Source organism: Somniosus microcephalus, chromosome 3, assembly GCF_052327205.1.
Source record: "Somniosus microcephalus isolate GS21.2 chromosome 3, FLI_Smic_1.0, whole genome shotgun sequence".
In the NCBI taxonomy this organism is placed as follows: domain Eukaryota; kingdom Metazoa; phylum Chordata; class Chondrichthyes; order Squaliformes; family Somniosidae; genus Somniosus; species Somniosus microcephalus.
The window spans coordinates 371,476,216-371,502,778 of NC_140989.1; the positions used below are offsets into that span (position 1 = coordinate 371,476,216).

A 26,563-nucleotide genomic window follows, 5' to 3' on the forward strand; every position below is an offset into this window, starting at 1 on the left:
CTGATAATAAATCATCGGCCCCCTTTCACTGTCCAGTGTAGATGTCCTAGATTAACTCTCTGTACATCTGCCCGAAGATTGTACGCTTGCGATTTCTGATCTCGGCACCGCAAACTTTGAATAAGTCCGGGACGTGTTTCCTACCTTTGCTCCTTTATCTCCTTGTCTTCCTTCAGCCCCTGCGGCTCCGTGAGGTCCCTACAGAAAGAAACAGTGACATTCAATTATAGCGGAATGGGAAAAGGAAACAGATTTCACCTTCAATCTCATCAGCAATTGTGAAATGGAAAGAACATTAAATTTTAAAGCAGTGCTATTTCTTTCTTTAATAGATTCATTGCTTCATTGCGGTTAATATTAGGCTGCCCAGAGACAACTTTATGTCTGATTCATCGTAATAACTGCAAACTCCCACCGCACCAGATCCAGAATTAAATGTATCACCAAAAAACCCAGTATTCTTTCCACAGAAACACACAATGTGTAGAGAATAGCACTTTAAGAAACATTTCCATCCATTCCTTCAGGACTCGATCCATTCCTTCAGGACTCTTTTCAGCATTTTCAGAAGTTTATGTTGTGTGACTCAATCTCCTTTCTCTTTACTGTTAGAATTTTAGATACACCTGCATCGAATCTCGCCACAAGGAGCGGTCGCTTTAGTCCAGCTATTCCCTGAATCACATCAGTCAAATATTTATTGCGATGTTTGCTTTCTCCTATTGTATTTCTCTCTTTCCCTTCTCACTGGAGAACAGTCCTCTGGTACCTCACACAACAACTTCCATTTATATAGCGCCTTTAATGTAGTAAAACGTCCCAAGATGCTTCACAGGAGCGTAAATCAGACAAAATTTGACACCGAGACACATAAGGAGATATTAGGACAGGCGACCAAAAGCTGGGTTGAAGAGGGAGGCTTTAAGGAGCGTCTTAAAGGAGGAGAGAGAGGCGGAGAGGTTTAGGGAGGGAATTCCAGAGCTTAGGGCCCAGGCAGCTGAAGGCACGGCCACCAATGGTGGAGCGATTATAATCAGGGAAGCTGAAGAGAATTGGAGGAGTGTAGAGATCTCAGAAGGTTGTAGGCAATGTTCCCTGTAATTTTGTTTGTCGCTGCGCGGCCCCTTTAAGGGTCTGTGCGGGTCATTCAAAATGTGCGGTTTTTGCATTGAAAAGCCGACAGGTCAGCTGCGCGAGTTCCCTGGGACACCGCACAGCTCGTGGCATAAAGGGAACGTAGGGCTGTAGGGCTGCAGGAGGTTACAGAGATAGGGAGGGAGAGAGAGGCCATGGTAGGATTTGAACAATAGGATGAGAATATTAAAATCGAGGTGTTGCTGGACTGGAAGCGAATGTAGGTAGGCAAGCACGGGGTGATGGGTGAACTGGACATGATGCAGGTTAAGATCTCTCCGCCTCTCTCTCCTCCTTTAAGACGCTCCTTAAAACCTACCTCTTTGACCAAGCTTTTGATCACCTGTCCTAATACCTCCTCATGTGTCTCGGTGTCAGATTGTGTCTGATCACACTTCTGTTTCATTATGTTAAAGGCGCTGTATAAATGTGTCCAATTCTGGGCACCACACTTTAGGAAGGATGTCAAGGCCTTGGAGAGTGTGCAGAGGAGATTTGCTGGAATGGTGCCAGGGATGAGGGAAATAACAACGGAAAATGCTGGAAAAACTCAGCAGGCCAGGCAACATCTGTGGAGAGAGAAACAGAGTTAACGTTTCAGGTCGAAACCCTTTGTCAGGACTGAAAAAACACAGGAAATGAAACCGATTAAAAGGCCAGTTTGGGGGCTGGGAAATGGGGATGAGAGAACAAAAGAGAAGTGAAGAGACATTAAGAGGTATTCAAAACCAGACGAGATGGTGATAGGACTAGTAAAGAGACAAAAGACGGCTCTAGATTAGGTGTGAAATGCGCTGGCAGAATGAGACCATGTGGGAGAGAGAAAAAAAGGGGGGGGAAAGGCCAAAACAAAGGTGTGGATAAAAAATATAAGTAAAAATGTAATAGGGGCCGAGGTTATGATTTGAAATTGTTGAACTCGATATTGAGTCTGGAAGGCTGCAAAGTGCCTAATCGGAAGATGAGGTGCTGTTCCTCGAGTTTACGCTGAGCTTCCGTGGAACAATACAAGCGGCCGAGGACGGTGAGGTCCGAGTAGGAATGGGGCGGTGAATTAAAATGACAGGCGACCGGAAGCTCGGGGTCACCCTTACGGACTGAACGGAGGTGTTCCACAAAGCGGTCACCCAATCTGTGTTTGGTCTCCCCAATGTAGAGGAGACCACATCGTGAGCAGCGAATACAGCCTACTAGATTGTGAGAAGTACAAGTAAATCGCTGTTTCACCTGGAAGGGGTGTTTGGGGCCCTGGACAGTGGGAAGGGGGGAGGTATAGGGGCAGGTGTTGCATCTAGTATACTGTATTCGCTGCTCACGATGTGGTCTCCTCTACATTGGGGAGTCCAAACACAGATTGGGTGACCGCTTTGTGGAACACCTCCGTTCAGTCCGTAAGGGTGACCCCGAGCTTCCGGTCGCCTGTCATTTTAATTCACCGCTCCATTCCCACTCGGACCTCTCCGTACTCGGGCTCTTGCATTGTTCCACGGAAGCTCAGCGTAAGCTCGAGGAACAGCACCTCATCTTCCGATTAGGCACTTTACAGCCTTCCGGACTCAATATCGAGTTCAACAATTTCAGATCATAACTTGGCCCCCATCACATTTTTAGATATATTTTATCCACACCTTTGTTTTGTGCCCTTCCCCCTTTTTCTCTCTCCCACATGGCAGCTGTCTCCCATTCTGCCAGCGCATTTCACACCTAATCTAGAGCCGTCTTTTGTCTCCACCAGTCCTATCACCATCTCGTCTGGTTTTGAATACCTCTTAATGTCTCTTCACTTCTCTTTTGTTCTCTCATCCCCATTTCCCAGCCCCCAAACTGGCCTTTTAATCGGTTTCATTTCCTGTGTTTTTTCAGTCCTGACGAAGGGTTTCAACCTGAAACGTTGACTCTATTTCTCTCTCCACAGATGTTGCCTGGCCTGCTGAGTTTTTCCAGCATTTTTTGTTGTTATTTCGGATTTCCAGCATCCGCAGTATTTTGCTACCGTACCAGGGATGGGGTGCAGAGGAGATTTAGTAGAATGATACCAGGGATGAGGGACTTCAGTGATGCGGAGAGACTGGAGAAGCTGGGATTGTTCTCCTTGGAGCAGAGAAGGTTGAGAGGAGATTTGATAGAGGTGTTCAAAATCATGAAGGGTTTTGGTGGAGTAAATAAGGAGAAACTGTTTCCAGTGGCAGGAGGGTCGGTAACCAGAGGACACAGAGTGAAGGGAATTGGCAAAAGAACCAGAGGGGAGATGAGGAGAATGTTTTTACAGCGAGTTGTTGTGATCTGGAATGCGCTGCCTGAAAGGGCGGTGGAAGCAGATTCAATAGGAACTTTCAAAAGGGAATTGGAGAAATACTGGAATAGGTGAAATTTGCAGGGCTGTGGGGAAAGAGCAGGGAGTGGGACTAATTGGAGAGCTCTTTCAAAGAGCCGGCACAGGCACGATGGGCCGAATGGCCTTCTGTGCTGTGAGATTCTATGAAATTCCTGCTACGTTGAATAAATGAGGGAATGGTCATTACGTCCCAACACCAGTCAGGAAATTTAACAACTCATTCGCTCCCAGGCTCAGCACGAAGGGAGCCTTCATCATTATTTATCTCACATATTCCTATTTCAGTTGCCGCGATTGAAATGCTAAATGCTGCATAGGATCCAATACTAATTGACCAGTCGAGGCTGTAAAACTCTGAGTAAGGAGCAAATTGCTAAGAGAATTACTCCGTGCACAGCACTATCAAACATTAAAGGCACCTCCCTGAATGCGGGTACGGATGTGGAACTAATTTCAATACACATCACTGAAAAAGCAAAATGATTCACGAGAAATGAGAATAATTCTCAGTATTTGCTGTGTCTTTCATTGTGGATTACATTATAAGCCGAACATTTATATAGCACCTTTAACTAGTAAAATGTCCCAAGCTGTGTCACAGGAGTGTAAATCAGACAAACTAACACCGAGACACATAAGGAGATATTAGGGCAGGCGACCAAATGCTGGGTCAAAGAGGGAGGTTTTAAGGAGCGTCTTAAAGGAGGAGAGAGAGGCGGAGAGGTTTAGGGAGGGAATTCCAGAGCTTAGGGCCCAGGCAGCTGTAGGCACGGCCACCAATGGTGGAGCGATTATAATCGGGGATTTGCAAAAGGCCAGAATTGGAGGAGCGCAGAGATCTCGGAGGGTTGCAGGGCTGGAGGAGGTTACAGAGATAGGGAGGGGCGAGGCCATTGAGGGATTTAAAAACAAGGATGAGGATTTTAAAATCGAGGCGTTGCCGAACCAGGAGCCAGTGTAGGTCAGTGAGCACAGGGGTGATGGATGAATGCGAGTTAGGATATGATTTATCCTGATTCGAATGGTAGAGATTACAGGAACAGGAGGAGGCCATTCAGCCCCTCGAGCCTGTTCCATCATTAAATGAGATCACGGCTGATCTGTATCTGAACCCCATTTACCCGCCTTTGCTCCACATCACTCGATACCCTTACCCAACACAAATCTATCAATCTCAGTCTTGAGAGCCCCAATTGATCCCCAGCATCCCCAGCTTTTTGTGGGAGTGAGTTCCAGATTTCCACTACCCTTTGTGTGAAGAAGTGCTTCCTACATTACAACAGTGACTACATTTCAAAAGTACTTCATTGGCTGTGAAGCGCTTTGGGACATCCTGAGGTTGTGAAAGGCGCTATATAAATGCAAGTCTTTCTTTCATATATATTGTTCTAGATTCCTTCAGCAATGTGCTTAATCTCCAGCGCTGTGTCAGATGCTGCAAGCTTTCAATTATCACAGCAGTTTTATTAGCCTCAAAGTGAAATTTTAAATGATGGGAAAAAGCAGCACACTTTGTTCTCTGGCCTCCTCTCCACGGGGAACGGTGTCCAGACACCACAAGTTAATTTTACTGAGAAACAGTGACTGTAGCGATCGAGCAATTCGGGGCAATCAGACATTGCATTCAAATCCGTGCCACACAGAATACACTTCCATACACACTCCGTAGGACATTCAACGTTGCTCAGAGGGTTCGAGCACAAGGGTGAGAATGTGTAAAATCGAGGCACGAAAGAGTGAATTGTGGGGGAGGAAGCAGCTATTCAGTAGCTGGGTCCGACAGTCATTGCCCACCTGTCTCAGGAACAGCAATTACATCTGATCGCTCTCCAAACCATCAGTGGGTTATGAAATTGCTGCGACCAGGCTGCCACTCAAAGTATGGCGATCAATATTCTATTAGGGAGCTGCCTCCACCTGTCAGCACAGAGCATTCTCCACAAGTAAATGGATTTCATCGCAACTCTGCGAGGGACTATTGCACCGAGATGTTATTCAAATTTCCTGTGAAGATGTGATTGACAACCCTGCTACAAAATAGTGCGATGAGCATTTTATTGAACTGCCATTATTTTCAGGCAGTTAATTAAAGTTGACAAAAAGCAGGATCAGTAACTTACTCGGGCTTGTTTATCCATACATTCTCAACTCAATGAGACTGTTTACAATCAGTTAGCAACAGGGTAAAGAAAGAATTTGCATTTCTAAAGCACCTTTCAGGACATCTCAAAACTCATCACAGCCAATGAAGTAGTTTTTGAAGTGCAGTCAATGTTGTAATGTGGGAAACACGGCACCAAATTGCTCAGGAAGGTCCATCAAACAGCAATGGGATAAAGGATCATATAATCTGTTTTAGTGATGTTGATTGAGGGATAAATATTGGACAGGACACTGGGGATAACTCCCCTGTTCTACTTTCAATAGTGGCCGTGGGATCTTTTATATCCACCCGAGAAGGCAGACGGGGCCTCAGTTTAAAGTCTCATCCGAAAGATGGCACCTCCGACAGTGCAGTGCTCCCTCAGTACTGCCCCTCCGACAGTGCAGCGCTCCCTCAGTACTGCCCCTCCGACAGTGCAGCGCTCCCTCAGTACTGCCCCTCCGATAGTGCATCAATCCCTCAGTACTGCCCCTCCGACAGTGCAGTGCTCCCTCAGTACTGCCCCTCCGACAGTGCGGCGCTCCCTCAGTACTGCCCCTCTGACAGTGCAGCGCTCCTTCAGTACTGCGCCTCCGACAGTGCAGCACTCCCTCAGTACTGCCCCTCTGACAGTGTGGAACTCCCTCAATACTGCCCCTCCGACAGTGCAGCACTCCCTCAGTACTGCCCCTCCGACAGTGCAGCGCTCCCTCAGTACTGCCCCTCCGACAGTGCAGCACTCCCTCAGTACTTCCCCTCCGACAGTGCAGCGGAGTACAGCACTGGGAGTGTCAGCCAGGATTATGTGCTCGAGTCTTGGATTGGGGATTAACCCACTCTAATGTTTCCCTACATTACAACTGTGACTACACTTTAAAAGTACTTCATTGGCTGTAAAGACGTCCTGAGGTCATACAGGAGTCTTTTTAATTATTCCTAGTTGATCAGCATTGACATTACCTCACACCTGCTCACCACCACACAACAACAACTTGCCTTTAAAATGCCTTTAAAGTAGAAAAAATGTCCCAAATTTCTTCATAGGAGGTTGAAGAAAAATAGATACTGAGCTATAGATTAGGCCAGGTGACCCAACGCTTAGTCAGAGGGAGGTTTCAAGGAGAAACCTAAAGGAGGAGAGAGAGGCGGAGAGGTTTAGGGAGGGAATTCCAGAGCGGAAGGCACGGCCGCCAATGGTGGGGCGAAGGGAGTGGGGGATGGACAAGAGGGCAGAATTGGAGGAGCGCAGAGATCTCGGAGGGGTGTAGGGCTGGAGGGGGTTAGTGATAGGGAGGGGCGTAGGGTGGGCGGGGGTTACAGAGATGGGGAGGGGTGTAGGGTGGGAGGGGATTACAGAGATGGGGAGGGGTGTAGGGTGCGAGGGGGTTACAGAGATAGGGAGGGGTGTAGGGTGGGAGGGGGTTACAGTGATAGGGAGGGGTGTAGGTTGAAAGGGGGTTACAGTGATGGGGAGGGGTGTAGGGTGGGAGGGGGTTACAGTGATAGGGAGGGGTGTAGGGTGGGAGGGGGCTACAGTGATGGGGAGGGGTGTAGGGTGGGAGGGGGTTACAGTGATAGGGAGGGGTGTAGGGTGGGAGGGGGTTACAGTGATAGGGAGGGATATAGGGCGGGAGGGGGTTACAGTGATGGGGAGGGGTGTAGGGTGGGAGGGGGTTACAGTGATAGGGAGGGGTGTAGGGTGGGAGTGGGTTACAGTGATGGGGAGGGGTGTAGGGTGGGAGGGGTTACAGTGATGGGGAGTGGTGTAGGGTGGGAGGGGGTTACAGTGATGGGGAGGGGTGTAGGGTGGGAGGGGTTACAGTGATGGGGAGGGGTGTAGGGTGGGAGGGGGTTACAGTGATAGGGAGGGGTGTAGGGTGGGAGGGGGTTACAGTGATGGGGAGGGGTGTAGGGTGGGAGGGGGCTACAGTGATAGGGAGGGGTGTAGGGTGGGAGGGGGTTACAGTGATAGGGAGGGGTGTAGGGTGGGAGGGGGTTACAGTGATAGGGAGGGGTGTAGGGTGGGAGGGGGTTACAGTGATAGGGAGGGGTGTAGGGTGGGAGGGGTTACAGTGATGGGGAGGGGTGTAGGGTGGGAGGGGGTTACAGTGATGGGGAGGGGTGTAGGGTGGGAGGGGTTACAGTGATGGGGAGGGGTGTAGGGTGGGAGGGGGTTACAGTGATAGGGAGGGGTGTAGGGTGGGAGGGGGTTACAGTGATGGGGAGGGGTGTAGGGTGGGAGGGGGTTACAGTGATGGGGAGGGGTGTAGGGTGGGAGGGGGCTACAGTGATAGGGAGGGGTGTAGGGTGGGAGGGGGTTACAGTGATAGGGAGGGGTGTAGGGTGGGAGGGGGTTACAGTGATGGGGATGGGTGTAGGGTGGGAGGGGGCTACAGTGATAGGGAGGGGTGTAGGGTGGGAGGGGGTTACAGTGATAGGGAGGGGTGTAGGGTGGGAGGGGGTTACAGTGATAGGGAGGGGTGTAGGGTGGGAGGGGGTTACAGAGAAACGTTACAGCTGTTTTTTAGTGCTGTTGTTTATTGTGAAGTTACCTTTAGGCCAGATGCAGTGAGGTCTTACCTTCAACACCAGTTAGGTTAAGTATTTTAAAAGATAGGGTTGCCTGAGCGAGCTTTCAGTCTCGGAGGGTGGTGAGACTGGAGCTGCGGTGTGCAGTCCCTTTAATTGGACGGCTAACGTATCTCATTGTATTGTAGTTGTAACCTGTGCAACTAACTCCAGGAAACAACGCACAACGTGAAGGAAGGACGCTGAAGGACTTGGGTTAAAAATCTTTACGAGTGGCTCTAATCCAGGACTGAGGCATGGTGGGCATTAGAACTCAAATCTTATTTAATGTTTTTAAATTGACTGAGGGAATAGGCTTGGAAGAGAGCATTTTGATGTCTTCTGGTGAAAGAGTTTTTAAAGGGATTTTAAATGAGTTTCTCTATTATCGAGATGCAGTAAAACGCCAGACACTAAATCTCTCGAGGTACAGCAAGAGATCGATAATGATTTTGCAGTTTCTGAACTCAAGATCCAGTAACAAAGGTTGTATTAATTGGGCCAGAGATTTATAAACAGTAAACACAGGGGAAAAAACAAACCCAATGTCCCAATGTCAACAAAGTTCACTCTCAAAAACTGAGGGACATTTTAATGAGCACAGTTCCCAGTTTGGAGAGGCGGGGAGTCCTGGTCACCGGACAGGTATGGCGGGACATCACGGGGGCTTACGTCTACCATTTTCCTTTATATCCTGGGATGTGCGCAATGGTCATTGTTATAATAGCAGCTGCTGGAGAGATTGGAGAGGCTCCATAGAGCAGAGAAGGTTAAGAGGAGATTTAATCGAGGTGTTCAAAATCAGGAAGGGTTTTGATCGAGTAAATAGGGAGAAACTGTTTCCAGTGGCAGGAGGGTCGGTAACCAGAGGACACAGAGTGAAGGTAAATGACAAAAGAGCCAGGGGTTTAGGGAGGGAATTCCAGAGTTCGGGCCTCGGCAGCTGAAGGCACGGCCGCCAATGGTGGAGCGATTATAATCGGGGATGGACAAGAGGCCAGAATTGGAGGAGCGCAGAGATCTTGGGGGGTTGTAGGGCTGAAGGAGATTACAGAGATAGGAAGGGGCGAGGCCATAGAGGGATTTGAAAACAAGGATGGGAATTTTTAAATCGAGGCTTTGCTGGATCGGGAGCCAATGTAGGTCAGTGAGCACAGGGGTGAGGGGTGAACGGGACTTGGTGCGAGTTAGGACACGGGGCAGTGAGCACAGGGGTGAGGGGTGAACGGGACTTGGTGCGAGTTAGGACACGGGGCAGTGAGCACAGGGGTGAGGGGTGAACGGGACTTGGTGTGAGTTAGGACACGGGGCAGTGAGCACAGGGGTGAGGGGTGAACGGGACTGGGTGTGAGTTAGGACACGGGGCAGTGAGCACAGGGGTGATGGGTGAACGGGACTGGGTGTGAGTTAGGACACTGGGCAGTGAGCACAGGGGGTGATGGGTGAACGGGACTTGGTGCGAGTTAGGACACAGGGCAGTGAGCACAGGGGTGAGGGGTGAACGGGACTTGGTGTGAGTTAGGACACGGGGCAGTGAGCACAGGGGTGAGGGGTGAACGGGACTGGGTGTGAGTTAGGACACGGGGCAGTGAGCACAGGGGGTGATGGGTGAACGGGACTGGGTGTGAGTTAGGACACGGGGCAGTGAGCACAGGGAGTGATGGGTGAATGGGACTGGGTGTGAGTTAGGACACGGGGCAGTGAGCACAGGGGGTGATGGGTGAACGGGACTGGGTGCGAGTTAGGACACGGGGCAGTGAGCACAGGGGGTGATGGGTGAACGGGACTGGGTGTGAGTTAGGACACGGGGCAGTGAGCACAGGGAGTGATGGGTGAACGGGACTGGGTGTGAGTTAGGACACGGGGCAGTGAGCACAGGGAGTGATGGGTGAACGGGACTGGGTGTGAGTTAGGACACGGGGCAGTGAGCACAGGGGGTGATGGGTGAACGGGACTTGGTGCGAGTTAGGACACGGGGCAGTGAGCACAGGGGGTGATGGGTGAATGGGACTTGGTGCGAGTTAGGACACGGGGCAGTGAGCACAGGGGGTGATGGGTGAACGGGACTTGGTGCGAGTTAGGACACAGGGCAGTGAGCACAGGGGGTGATGGGTGAACGGGACTGGGTGTGAGTTAGGACATGGGCAGCAGGGTTAAAGTCTCACCGATCGGCCATTTCACTATAACTGAACTCATGAACTCGACAAATGAGCAAGGAAGCTGGATAAAGTGTGAGGTGCGTGGGGCGAAAACCTTACCCGCTTTCCAGGAGGTCCTGGTGGCCCAGCTTCTCCAGACGGCCCAGGAGGTCCCTGAAATGTAAGAAAAACAACATTTATTGACGAAGGACCATCACTCCAGCTGAGATAACCCAATTTTGAAACGGCACGCTGGCCTTTCATACCGAGTTACACCGAGTCCACAGCACAGGAACAGGCCATTCGGTCCCACTGCTCTGTGCCGGTGTTTATGCTCCACACCAACCTCCTCCCACTCCTCTTCATCTCACCGCATCAGCATATCCTTCTATTCCCTTCTCCCTCTTGTGTTTATCCAGCTTCCCCTTAAATCCATCTGTGCTATTCGCCTCAACCACTCCCTGTGGGAGCGAGTTCCACATTCTCACCACTCTCTGGGTAAAGAAGTTTCTCCTGAATTCCCTATTGGATTTATTAGTGACTGACTTATATTGATGACATCTTCTCTATGTCTACCCTATCAAACCCCGGCATCATTTTAACGACCTCTATCAGGTCACCCCTCAGTCTTCTCAGGGCAGCCTGGGATTGGCAAAAATTACTAGCGCGGCAACATTGAGAATTAATTTTCAAAAAATGAGTTGGCAGTAAATGTGTCATTTATACCCTGAGATTTTACAGAAAATCAGAGCTTTTCAAGTGTTTTAAATTGAATTTAATGGGGTTTAGTCTATGCCCATAATCCCCTTTAGCACCTTCCTGTTTGCTTTCCGAGTGTCTCGTGAAGAAAGCGATAAATGTCTTTGAGGAAATGTCTTCCTCTGGTGGTTGTGTAGAATTCAGCCATGCTCCCTGAGGAGCGACTGAGAAAAGGTGCTGCAGAGACTGAAAATCAAATCTCCAGAATCCAGACTTAATCCTCTCAGGCTCCAGGAGTCACTAAGGTTTTGCTGATCCACAGAACTTCTACAATATGAACACTGCCACCAATCAAAGCCATCAAATTACAAGAATGTGAGCTAGTGGGCTTCTAATTCTTCATCGCGTGTTTGATGTGACTGAGAGTCTCGCACAGAGAGCAAATCAGAGTCAACCAGGTTGGTGTGGGACTGGAGTCACATATAGGCCCAGACCGGGTAAGGACGGCAGGCTTCCTTCCCTGAAGGACATCAGTGAAGCCGTTGGGTTTTTAGACAAACCGACAGTTTCATGGTCACTTTTTTAACCGAATTCAAATTCTCAAACTGCCCCAGTGGGAAATGAAATCACGTTCTCGGGATTACTGGTCCAGTAGCAGAACCCCGACATCACTCTACATCACTGGATTACTGGTCCAGCAACAGAACCCTGACATCACTCTACATCACTGGATTACTGGTCCAGTAACAGAACCGTAACATCACTCTCCATCACTGGATTACTGGCACAGTAACAGAACCCCGACATCACTCGACACCTCTGGATTACTGGTCCAGTAACAGAACCCCGACATCACTCTACACCTCTGGATTACTGGTCCAGTAACAGAACCCCGACATCACTCTACACCTCTGGATTACTGGTCCAGTAGCAGAACCCCGACATCACTCTACACCTCTGGATTACTGGTCCAGTAACAGAACCCCGACATCACTCTACACCTCTGGATTACTGGCACAGTAACAGAACCCCGACATCACTCTACACCTCTGGATGACTGGCACAGTAACAGAACCCCGACATCACTCTCCACCACTGGGTTACTGGCACAGTAACAGAACCCCGACATCACTCTACACCACTGGATTACTGGTCCAGTAACAGAACCCCGACATCACTCTCCACCACTGGGTTACTGGTTCAGTAACAGAACCCCGACATCACTCTACACCTCTGGATTACTGGTCCAGTAACAGAACAGCGACATCACTCCACACCACTGGATTACTGGTCCAGTAACAGAACCCCAACATCACTCTACTCCACTGGAATACTGGTCCAGTAACAGAACAGCGACATCACTCTCCACCACTGGATTACTGGTCCAGTAACAGAACCCCAACATCACTCTACACCTCTGGATTACTGGTCCAGTAACAGAACCCCAACATCACTCTACTCCACTGGATTACTGGTCCCGTAACAGAACCCCGACGTCACTCTACTCCACTGGATTACTGGTCCTGTAACAGAACCGTGACATCACTCTACACCACTGGATTACTGGTCCAGTAACAGAACCCCAACATCACTCTACTCCACTGGATTACTGGTCCAGTAACAGAACCGTAACATCACTCTACACCACTGGATTACTGGTCCAGTAACAGAACCCCGACATCACTCTACATCACTGGATTACTGGTCCAGTAACAGAACCGTGACATCACTCTACACCACTGGATTACTGGTCCAATAACAGAACTGTGACATCGCACTATACCTCTGGTCCAGTAACAGAATCCCAACATCACTCAACACCACTGGATTACTGGTCCAGTAACAAAACCCCAACATCACTCTACATCACTGGATTACTGGTCCAGCAACAGAACCCTGACATCACTCTACATCACTGGATTACTGGTCCAGTAACAGAACCCCGACATCACTCTACACCACTGGATTACAGGTCCAGTAACAGAAATCCGACATCACTCTACACCACTGGATTACTGGTCCAGTAACAGAACCCTCACATCACTCTACACTTCTTGATTACTAGTCCACTAACAGAACCCCGACATCACTCTACACCACTGGATTACGGGTCCAGTAACAGAAATCCGACATTACTCTCCACCTCTGGATACTGGTCCAGTAACAGAACCCTCACATCACTCTACACTTCTTGATTACTAGTCCACTAACAGAACCCCGACATCACTCTACACCACTGGATTACGGGTCCAGTAACAGAACTTCGACATCACTCTACACCACTGGATTACTGGTCCAGTAAAAGAACCGTGACATCACTCTACTCCTCTGGATTACTGGTCCAGTAAAAAACCCTGACATCACCCTACACCTCTGAATGACTAGTTCAGTAAAAGAACCGTGACATCACACGACACGTCTGGATTACTGGTCCGGTAACAGAACCCTGACATTGCTCTGTACCACTGGATTACTGGTCCAGTAACAGAACCCCAACATCACTCTACACCACTGGATTACTGGTCCAGTAACAGAAGTCCGACATCACTATACACCACTGGATTGCTGGTCCAGTAACAGAACCCCAACATCACTCTACGCCACTGGATTACTGGTTCAGTAACAGAACCCCGACATCACTCTACACCACTGGATTACTGGTCCAGTAACAGAACCCCGACATCACTCTACACCACTGGATTACTGGTCCAGTAACAGAAACCTGACATCACTCTACTCCTCTGGATTATTAATCCAGTAACAGAAGCCCAACATCACTCTACTGGTCCAGTAACAGACCCCTGACATCACCCTACAGTACTGGATTACTGGTCCAGTAACAGAACCCCGACATCACTCTACTCCTCTGGATTATTAATCCAGTAACAGAAGCCCAACATCACTCTACAGCACTGGATTACTGATCCAGAAACAGAACCCCGACATCACTCTGCACCACTGGATTACTGGTCCAGTAATAGAATCCCGACATCACTCTACACTACTGGATTACTGGTCCAGTAAGAGAACCCTGACATCACTCTACACCACTGGATTACAGCCCAGTAACAGAACCCCAACATCACTCTACACCACTGGATTACTGGTCCAGTAAAAGAACTTCGACATCACTCTGCACCACTGGTTTACTGGTCCAGTAACATCCCTCTACTCCTCTGGATTATTAATCCAGTAACAGAAGCCCAACATCACTCTACAGCACTGGATTACTGGTCCAGTAACTGAACCCCGACATCACTCTACACCACTGGATTACTGGTCCAGTAAAAAACCATGACATCTCTCTACAGTACTGGATTACTGGTCCAGTAACAGAACCCCAACATCAATCAACTCCTCTGGATTACTGGTCCAGTAACAGAAGTCTGACATCACTCTACACCTCTTGATTACTGGTCCAGTAACAGAAACCCAACATCAATCTACTCCTCTGGATTAATAGTCCAGTAACAGGACCCCAACATCACTCTACACAACTGGATTACCGGTCCAGTAACAGAACCCTGACATCACTCTACACCACTGGATTACTGGTCCAGTAACAGAAACTCGACATCACTCTACACCACTGGATACTGGTCCAGTAACAGAACCCTCACATCACTCTACACCTCTTGATTACTAGTCCACTAACAGAACCCCGACATCACTCTACACCACTGCATTACGGGTCCAGTAACAGAACTTCGACATCACTCGACACCACTGGATTACTGGTCCAGTAACAGACCCCTGATATCACTCTACTCCTCTGGATTACTGGTCCAGTAAAAAACCCTGACATCACCCTACACCTCTGAATGACTAGTTCAGTAAAAGAACCGTGACATCACTCTACTCCTCTGGATTACTGGTCCAGTAAAAAACCCTGACATCACCCTACACCTCTGAATGACTAGTTCAGTAAAAGAACCGTGACATCACACTACACGTCTGGATTACTGGTCCGGTAACAGAACCCTGACATTGCTCTGTACCACTGGATTACTGGTCCAGTAACAGAACCCCAACATCACTCTACACCACTGGATTACTGGTCCAGTAACAGAAGTCCGACATCACTATACACCACTGGATTACTGGTCCAGTAACAGAACCCCAACATTACTCTACACCACTGGATTACTGGTCCGGTAACAGAAGTGCGACATCACTCTACAGCACTGGATTACTGGTCCAGTCACAGAAACCCGACATCACTCCACTACTCTGCAATACTAGCCCAGGAGCAGAAAGCCGACATCACCCTACACCTCTGGTTTACTGGTTCAGTAAAAGAACCCCGACATCACTCTACACCACTGGATTACTGGTCCAGTAACAGAACCCCGACATCACTCTACACCACTGGATTACTGGTCCAGTAACAGAAACCTGACATCACTCTACTCCTCTGGATTATTAATCCAGTAACAGAAGCCCAACATCACTCTACTGGTCCAGTAACAGACCCCTGACATCACCCTACAGTACTGGATTACTGGTCCAGTAACAGAACCCCGACATCACTCTACTCCTCTGGATTATTAATCCAGTAACAGAAGCCCGACATCACTCTACAGCACTGGATTACTGATCCAGTAACAGAACCCCGACATCACTCTGCACCACTGGATTACTGGTCCAGTAATAGAATCCCGACATCACTCTACACTACTGGATTACTGGTCCAGTAAGAGAACCCTGACATCACTCTACACCACTGGATTATTAATCCAGTAACAGAAGCCCGACATCACTCTACAGCACTGGATTACTGATCCAGTAACAGAACCCCGACATCACTCTGCACCACTGGATTACTGGTCCAGTAATAGAATCCCGACATAACTCTACACTACTGGATTACTGGTCCAGTAAGAGAACCCTGACATCACTCTACACCACTGGATTACAGCCCAGTAACAGAGCCCCAACATCACTCTACACCACTGGATTACTGGTCCAGTAAAAGAACTTCGACATCACTCTGCACCACTGGTTTACTGGTCCAGTGACATCCCTCTACTCCTCTGGATTATTAATCCAGTAACAGAAGCCCAACATCACTCTACAGCACTGGATTACTGGTCCAGTAAAAAACCGTGACATCTCTCTACAGTACTGGATTACTGGTCCAGTAACAGAACCCCAACATCTATCAACTCCTCTGGATTACTGGTCCAGTAACAGAAGTCTGACATCACTCTACACCTCTTGATTACTGGTCCAGTAACAGAAACCCAACATCAATCTACTCCTCTGGATTAATAGTCCAGTAACAGGACTCCAACATCACTCTACACAACTGGATTACCGGTCCAGTAACAGAACCCTGACATCACTCTACACCACTGGATTACAGGTCCGGTAACAGAACCCCGACATCACTCTACACCACTCGATTACTGGTCCAGTAATAGAACCCCGACAGCACTCTACTCCACTGGATTCCTGGTCCAGTAACAGAACCCGACATCACTCTACACAACTGGATTACTAGTCCAGTAATAGAACCCAGACATCACTCTACCCCACTGGATAACTGATCCAGTAACAGAACCCCGACATCATGCTACACCATTGGATTAGTGGTCCAGTAACAGAACCCCGACATCACTCTACACCACTGGATTACTAGTTCAGTAACAGAACCCCAACATCACTCTACACCACTGGATTACTGGTCTAGTAACAGAACACTGACATCACTCCACACCACTGGATTACTAGTCCAGTAACAGAACTTCGACATCACTCTACACCACTGGATTACTGGTCCAGTAACAGAACCCCAACATCAATCTACACCTCAGGATTATTGGTCCAGTAACAGAAGCTCGACATCACTCTACACCACTGGATTACTGGTCCAGTAACAGAACCCTCACATCACTCTACACCTCTTGATTACTGGTCCAGTAACAGAACCCCGACATCACGCTACACCACTGGATTACTGGTCTAGTAACAGACCCCTGATATCACTCTACTCCTCTGGATTACTGGTCCAGTAAAAAACCCTGACATCACCCTACACCTCTGAATGACGAGTTCAGTAAAAGAACCGTGACATCACACTACACGTCTGGATTACTGGTCCAGTAACAGAACCCTGACATCGCTCTGTACCACTGGATTACTGGTCCAGTAACAGAACCCCAACATCACTCTACACCACTGGATTACTGGTCCAGTAACAGAAGTCCGACATCACTCTACACCACTGGATTACTGGTCCAGTAACAGAACCCCAACATTACTCTACACCACTGGATTACTGGTCCGGTAACAGAAGTGCGACATCACTCTACAGCACTGGATTACTGGTCCAGTCACAGAAACCCGACATCACTCCACTACTCTGCAATACTAGTCCAGGAGCGGAAAGCCGACATCACTCTACACCTCTGGTTTACTGGTCCAGTAAAATAACCCCAACATCACTGTACACCACTGGATTAGAGGTCCAGTAACAGAATCCCAACATCACTCTACACCACTGGATAACTGGTTCAGTAACAGAACCCCGACATCACTCTACACCACTGGATTACTGGTTCAGTAACAGAACCCCGACATCACTCTACACCACTGGATTACTGGTTCAGTAACAGAACCCCGACATCACTCTACACCTCTGGTTTACTGGTCCAGCAAAAGAACCCCGACATCAATGTACACCACTGGATTACTGGTCCTGTAACAGAACCCCGACATCACTCTACACCACTGGATTATTAATCCAGTAACAGAAGCCCGACATCACTCTACAGCACTGGATTACTGATCCAGTAACAGAACCCCAACATCACTCTACACCACTGGATTACTGGTCCAGTAATAGAATCCCGACATCGCTCTAAACCACTGGATTACTAGTCCAGTAACAGAACCGCAACAGCACTCTACACCACTGGATTACTATTCCAGTAACAGAACCCTGACATCACTCTACTACTCTGGATTACTAGTCCAGGAGCGGAACCCCGACATCACTCTACACTACTGGATTACTGGTCCAGTAAGAGAACCCTGACATCACTCTACACCACTGGATTACTGGTCCAGTAAGAGAACCCTGACATCACCCTACACCACTGGATTACAGCCCAGTAACAGAACCCCAACATCACTCTACACCACTGGATTACTGGTCCAGTAAAAGAACTTCGACATCGCTCTGCACCACTGGTTTACTGGTCCAGTAACATCCCTCAACTCCTCTGGATTATTAATCCAGTAACAGAAGCCCAACATCACTCTACACCACTGGATTACTGGTCCAGTAAAAAACCGTGACATCTCTCTACAGTACTGGATTACTGGTCCAGTAACAGAACCCCAACATCAATCAACTCCTCTGGATTACTGGTCCAGTAACAGAAGTCTGACATCACTCTACACCTCTGGATTACTGGTCCAGTAACAGAAACCCAACATCAATCTACTCCTCTGGATTAATAGTCCAGTAACAGGACCCCAACATCACTCTACACAACTGGATTACCGGCCCAGTAACAGAACCCCGACATCACTCTACACCACTGGATTACTGGTCCTGTAACAGAACCCCGACATCACTCTACACCACTGGATTACTAGTCCAGTAATCGAACCCAGACATCACTCTACCCCACTAGATAACTGATCCAGTAACAGAACCCCGACATCATGCTACACCATTGGATTAGTGGTCCAGTAACAGAACCCCAACATCACTCTACACCACTGGATTACTAGTTCAGTAACAGAACCCCAACATCACTCTACACCACTGGATTACTGGTCTAGTAAGAGAACACTGACATCACTCCACACCACTGGATTACTAGTCCAGTAACAGAACCCTCACATCACTCTACACCTCTTGATTACTAGTCCAGTAACAGAACCCCGACATCACTCTACACCACTGGATTACTGGTCCAGTAACAGAACCCCAACATCACTCTACACCACTGGTTTACTGGTCCAGTAACAGAACCCCGATATCACTCTACACCACTGGATTACTGGTCCAGTAACAGAACTTCGACATCACTCTACACCACTGGATTATTGGTCCAGTAACAGAAACCCGACATCACTCTACTCCTCTGGATTATTAATCCAGTAACAGAAGCCCAACATCACTCTACAGCACTGGATTAGTGGTCCAGTAACAGACCCCTGACATCACCCTACAGTACTGGATTACTGGTCCAATAACAGAACCCCAACATCAATCTATTCCTCTGGATTACTGGTCCAGTAAAAGAACCCTGACATCACCCTACACCTCTGAATGACTAGTTCAGTAACAGAACCGTGACATCACACCACACGTCTGGATTACTGGTCCAGTAACAGAACCCCAACATCACTCTACACCACTGGATTACTGGTCCGGTAACAGAACCCCGACATCACTCTACACCACTGGATTACCGGTCCAGTAACAGAACTCCGACATCACTCTACACCATTGGATTACTAGTCGAGTAACAGAACCGTGACATCACTCTACACCTCTGGATTACTGGTCCAGTAACAGAAACCCAACATCAATCTACTCCTCTGGATTAATAGTCCAGTAACAGGACCCCAACATCACTCTACACAACTGGATTACCGGTCCAGTAACAGAATCCCGACATCACTCTACACCACTCGATTACTGGTCCGGTAACAGAACCCCGACATCACTCTACAGCACTCGATTACTGGTCCAGTAATAGAACCCCGACAGCACTCTACTCCACTGGATTCGTGGTCCAGTAACAGAACCCGACATCACTCTACACCACTGGATTACTAATCCAGTAATAGAACCCCAACATCACTCTATTCCACTGGATAACTGATCCAGTAACAGAACCCCGACATCAATCTACACCACTGGATTACTAGTTCAGTAACAGAACCCCAACATCACTCTACACCACTGGATTACTGGTCCAGTAACAGAAATCCAACATCACTCTACACCACTGGATTACTGGTCTAGTAACAGAACACTGACATCACTCCACACCACTGGATTACTAGTCCAGTAACAGAACTTCGACAACAATCTACACCTCAGGATTATTGGTCCAGTAACAGAAGCTCGACATCACTCTACACCACTGGATTACTGGTCCAGTAACAGAACCCTCACATCACTCTACACCACTGGTTTACTGGTCCAGTAACAGAACCCCGATATCACTCTACACCACTGGATTACTGGTCCGGTAACAGAACCCCGACATCACTCTACACCACTGGATTACTGGTCCAGTAACAGAACCTCGACATCACTCTACACCACTGGATTACAGGTCCATTAGAGAACCCTGACATCACACTACACCACTGGATTACTAGTCGAGTAACAGAACCGTGACATCACTCTACACCTCTGGATAACTGGTCCAGTAACAGAACCGTGACATCACTCTACACCACTGGTTTACTGGTCCAGTAACAGAACCCCGATATCACTCTACACCACTGGATTACTGGTCCAGTAACAGAACTTCGACATCACTCTACACCACTGGATTACTGGTCCAGTAACAGAAACCTGACATCACTCTACTCCTCTGGATTATTAATCCAGTAACAGAAGCCCAACATCACTCTACTGGTCCAGTAACAGACCCCTGACATCACCCTACAGTACTGGATTACTGGTCCAGTAACAGAACCCCAACATCAATCTATTCCTCTGGATTACTGGTCCAGTAAAAGAACCCTGACATCACCCTACACCTCTGAATGACTAGTTCAGTAACAGAATCGTGACATCACACTACACGTCTGGATTACTGGTCCAGTAACAAAACCCCAACATCACTCTGCACCACTGGATTACTAGTCCAGTAACAGAACCCCAACATCACTCTACACCACTGGATTACTGGTCCGGTAACAGAACCCCGACATCACTCTACACCACTGGATTACTGGTCCAGTAACAGAACCTCGACATCACTCTACACCACTGGATTACAGGTCCATTAGAGAACCCTGACATCACACTACACCACTGGATTACTAGTCGAGTAACAGAACCGTGACATCACTCTACACCTCTGGATAACTGGTCCAGTAACAGAACCGTGACATCACTCTACACCACTGGAGTACTGGTCGAGTAACAGAACCCCGACATCACTCTACACCACTGGATTACTGGTCGAGTAACAGAACCCCAACATCACTCTACACCACTGGATTACAGCCCAGTAACTGAACCCCAACATCACTCTACACCACTGGATTACTGGTCCAGTAAAAGAACTTCGACATCACTCTGCACCACTGGTTTACTGGTCCAGTAACATCCCTCTACTCCTCTGGATTATTAATCCAGTAACAGAAGCCCAACATCACTCTACAGCACTGGATTACTGGTCCAGTAACTGAACCCCGACATCACTCTACACCACTGGATTACTGGTCCAGTAAAAAACCGTGACATCTCTCTACAGTACTGGATTACTGGTCCAGTAACAGAACCCCAACATCAATCAACTCCTCTGGATTACTGGTCCAGTAACAGAAGTCTGACATCACTCTACACCTCTGGATTACTGGTCCAGTAACAGAAACCCAACATCAATCTACTCCTCTGGATTAATAGTCCAGTAACAGGACCCCAACATCACTCTACACAACTGGATTACCGGTCCAGTAACAGAACCCCGACATCACTCTACACCACTGGATTACTGGTCCTGTAACAGAACCCCGACATCACTCTACACCACTGGATTACTAGTCCAGTAATCGAACCCAGACATCACTCTACCCCACTAGATAACTGATCCAGTAACAGAACCCCGACATCATGCTACACCATTGGATTAGTGGTCCAGTAACAGAACCCCAACATCACTCTACACCACTGGATTACTAGTTCAGTAACAGAACCCCAACATCACTCTACACCACTGGATTACTGGTCTAGTAAGAGAACACTGACATCACTCCACACCACTGGATTACTAGTCCAGTAACAGAACTTCGACATCACTCTACACCACAGGATTACTGGTCCAGTAACAGAACCCTCACATCACTCTACACCTCTTGATTACTAGTCCAGTAACAGAACCCCGACATCACTCTACACCACTGGATTACTGGTCCAGTAACAGAACCCCAACATCACTCTACACCACTGGTTTACTGGTCCAGTAACAGAACCCCGATATCACTCTACACCACTGGATTACTGGTCCAGTAACAGAACTTCGACATCACTCTACACCACTGGATTACTGGTCCAGTAACAGAAACCCGACATCACTCTACTCCTCTGGATTATTAATCCAGTAACAGAAGCCCAACATCACTCTACAGCACTGGATTAGTGGTCCAGTAACAGACCCCTGACATCACCCTACAGTACTGGATTACTGGTCCAATAACAGAACCCCAACATCAATCTATTCCTCTGGATTACTGGTCCAGTAAAAGAACCCTGACATCACCCTACACCTCTGAATGACTAGTTCAGTAACAGAACCGTGACATCACACCACACGTCTGGATTACTGGTCCAGTAACAGAACCCCAACATCACTCTACACCACTGGATTACTGGTCCGGTAACAGAACCCCGACATCACTCTACACCACTGGATTACCGGTCCAGTAACAGAACTCCGACATCACTCTACACCATTGGATTACTAGTCGAGTAACAGAACCGTGACATCACTCTACACCTCTGGATTACTGGTCCAGTAACAGAAACCCAACATCAATCTACTCCTCTGGATTAATAGTCCAGTAACAGGACCCCAACATCACTCTACACAACTGGATTACCGGTCCAGTAACAGAATCCCGACATCACTCTACACCACTCGATTACTGGTCCGGTAACAGAACCCCGACATCACTCTACACCACTCGATTACTGGTCCAGTAATAGAACCCCGACAGCACTCTACTCCACTGGATTCCTGGTCCAGTAACAGAACCCGACATCACTCTACACCACTAGATTACTAATCCAGTAATAGAACCCCAACATCACTCTATTCCACTGGATAACTGATCCAGTAACAGAACCCCGACATCAATCTACACCACTGGATTACTAGTTCAGTAACAGAACCCCAACATCACTCTACACCACTGGATTACTGGTCCAGTAACAGAAATCCAACATCACTCTACACCACTGGATTACTGGTCTAGTAACAGAACACTGACATCACTCCACACCACTGGATTACTAGTCCAGTAACAGAACTTCGACATCAATCTACACCTCAGGATTATTGGTCCAGTAACAGAAGCTCGACATCACTCTACACCACTGGATTACTGGTCCAGTAACAGAACCCTCACATCACTCTACACCACTGGTTTACTGGTCCAGTAACAGAACCCCGATATCACTCTACACCACTGGATTACTGGTCCAGTAACAGAACTTCAACATCACTCTACACCACTGGATTACTGGTCCAGTAACAGAAACCTGACATCACTCTACTCCTCTGGATTATTAATCCAGTAACAGAAGCCCAACATCACTCTCCTGGTCCAGTAACAGACCCCTGACATCACCCTACAGTACTGGATTACTGGTCCAGTAACAGAACCCCAACATCAATCTATTCCTCTGGATTACTGGTCCAGTAAAAGAACCCTGACATCACCCTACACCTCTGAATGACTAGTTCAGTAACAGAATCGTGACATCACACTACACGTCTGGATTACTGGTCCAGTAACAGAACCCCAACATCACTCTGCACCACTGGAATACTAGTCCAGTAACAGAACCCCAACATCACTCTACACCACTGGATTACTGGTCCGGTAACAGAACCCCGACATCACTCTACACCACTGGATTACTGGTCCAGTAACAGAACCTCGACATCACTCTACACCACTGGATTACAGGTCCATTAGAGAACCCTGACATCACACTACACCACTGGATTACTAGTCGAGTAACAGAACCGTGACATCACTCTACACCTCTGGATAACTGGTCCAGTAACAGAACCGTGACATCACTCTACACCACTGGAGTACTGGTCGAGTAACAGAACCCCGACATCACTCTACACCACTGGATTACTGGTCGAGTAACAGAACCCCGACATCACTCTACACCACTGGATTACTGGTCCAGTAACTGAACCCCGACATCACTCTACACCACTGGATTACTGGTCCAGTAAGAGAACCCTGACATCACTCTACACCACTGGATTACTGGTCCAGTAAAAGAACTTCGACATCACTCTGCACCACTGGTTTACTGGTCCAGTAACATCCCTCTACTCCTCTGGATTATTAATCCAGTAACAGAAGCCCAACATCACTCTACAGCACTGGATTACTGGTCCAGTAACTGAACCCCGACATCACTCTACACCACTGGATTACTGGTCCAGTAAAAAACCGTGACATCTCTCTACAGTACTGGATTACTGGTCCAGTAACAGAACCCCAACATCAATCAACTCCTCTGGATTACTGGTCCAGTAACAGAAGTCTGACATCACTCTACACCTCTGGATTACTGGTCCAGTAACAGAAACCCAACATCAATCTACTCCTCTGGATTAATAGTCCAGTAACAGGACTCCAACATCACTCTACACAACTGGATTACCGGTCCAGTAACAGAACCCTGACATCACTCTACACCACTGGATTACAGGTCCGGTAACAGAACCCCGACATCACTCTACACCACTCGATTACTGGTCCAGTAATAGAACCCCGACAGCACTCTACTCCACTGGATTCCTGGTCCAGTAACAGAACCCGACATCACTCTACACAACTGGATTACTAGTCCAGTAATAGAACCCAGACATCACTCTACCCCACTGGATAACTGATCCAGTAACAGAACCCCGACATCATGCTACACCATTGGATTAGTGGTCCAGTAACAGAACCCCGACATCACTCTACACCACTGGATTACTAGTTCAGTAACAGAACCCCAACATCACTCTACACCACTGGATTACTGGTCTAGTAACAGAACACTGACATCACTCCACACCACTGGATTACTGGTCCGGTAACAGAACCCCGACATCACTCTACACCACTGGATTACCGGTCCAGTAACAGAACTCCGACATCACTCTACACCATTGGATTACTAGTCGAGTAACAGAACCGTGACATCACTCTACACCTCTGGATTACTGGTCCAGTAACAGAAACCCAACATCAATCTACTCCTCTGGATTAATAGTCCAGTAACAGGACCCCAACATCACTCTACACAACTGGATTACCGGTCCAGTAACAGAATCCCGACATCACTCTACACCACTCGATTACTGGTCCGGTAACAGAACCCCGACATCACTCTACACCACTCGATTACTGGTCCAGTAATAGAACCCCGACAGCACTCTACTCCACTGGATTCCTGGTCCAGTAACAGAACCCGACATCACTCTACACCACTAGATTACTAATCCAGTAATAGAACCCCAACATCACTCTATTCCACTGGATAACTGATCCAGTAACAGAACCCCGACATCAATCTACACCACTGGATTACTAGTTCAGTAACAGAACCCCAACATCACTCTACACCACTGGATTACTGGTCCAGTAACAGAAATCCAACATCACTCTACACCACTGGATTACTGGTCTAGTAACAGAACACTGACATCACTCCACACCACTGGATTACTAGTCCAGTAACAGAACTTCGACATCAATCTACACCTCAGGATTATTGGTCCAGTAACAGAAGCTCGACATCACTCTACACCACTGGATTACTGGTCCAGTAACAGAACCCTCACATCACTCTACACCACTGGTTTACTGGTCCAGTAACAGAACCCCGATATCACTCTACACCACTGGATTACTGGTCCAGTAACAGAACTTCAACATCACTCTACACCACTGGATTACTGGTCCAGTAACAGAAACCTGACATCACTCTACTCCTCTGGATTATTAATCCAGTAACAGAAGCCCAACATCACTCTCCTGGTCCAGTAACAGACCCCTGACATCACCCTACAGTACTGGATTACTGGTCCAGTAACAGAACCCCAACATCAATCTATTCCTCTGGATTACTGGTCCAGTAAAAGAACCCTGACATCACCCTACACCTCTGAATGACTAGTTCAGTAACAGAATCGTGACATCACACTACACGTCTGGATTACTGGTCCAGTAACAGAACCCCAACATCACTCTGCACCACTGGAATACTAGTCCAGTAACAGAACCCCAACATCACTCTACACCACTGGATTACTGGTCCGGTAACAGAACCCCGACATCACTCTACACCACTGGATTACTGGTCCAGTAACAGAACCTCGACATCACTCTACACCACTGGATTACAGGTCCATTAGAGAACCCTGACATCACACTACACCACTGGATTACTAGTCGAGTAACAGAACCGTGACATCACTCTACACCTCTGGATAACTGGTCCAGTAACAGAACCGTGACATCACTCTACACCACTGGAGTACTGGTCGAGTAACAGAACCCCGACATCACTCTACACCACTGGATTACTGGTCGAGTAAC

At 48.0% G+C, this 26,563-nt stretch overlaps 1 protein-coding gene across 1 annotated transcript in view; it reads right to left on the reverse strand.

Annotated features, from left to right (window-relative positions):
• LOC147122437 (collagen alpha-1(XI) chain-like) overlaps nucleotides 1-26,563 on the reverse strand; it is a 745,903-nt gene that overhangs the window by 46,217 nt on the left and 673,123 nt on the right. Inside the window, exons 56-57 of the mRNA XM_085983595.1 lie at nucleotides 10,439-10,492; nucleotides 145-198 (exon numbers count right to left, since the gene is read on the reverse strand). Of these exons, the coding sequence (XP_085839721.1) occupies nucleotides 145-198; nucleotides 10,439-10,492 (108 nt within the window). The remainder of the gene's footprint in view (nucleotides 1-144; nucleotides 199-10,438; nucleotides 10,493-26,563) is intronic.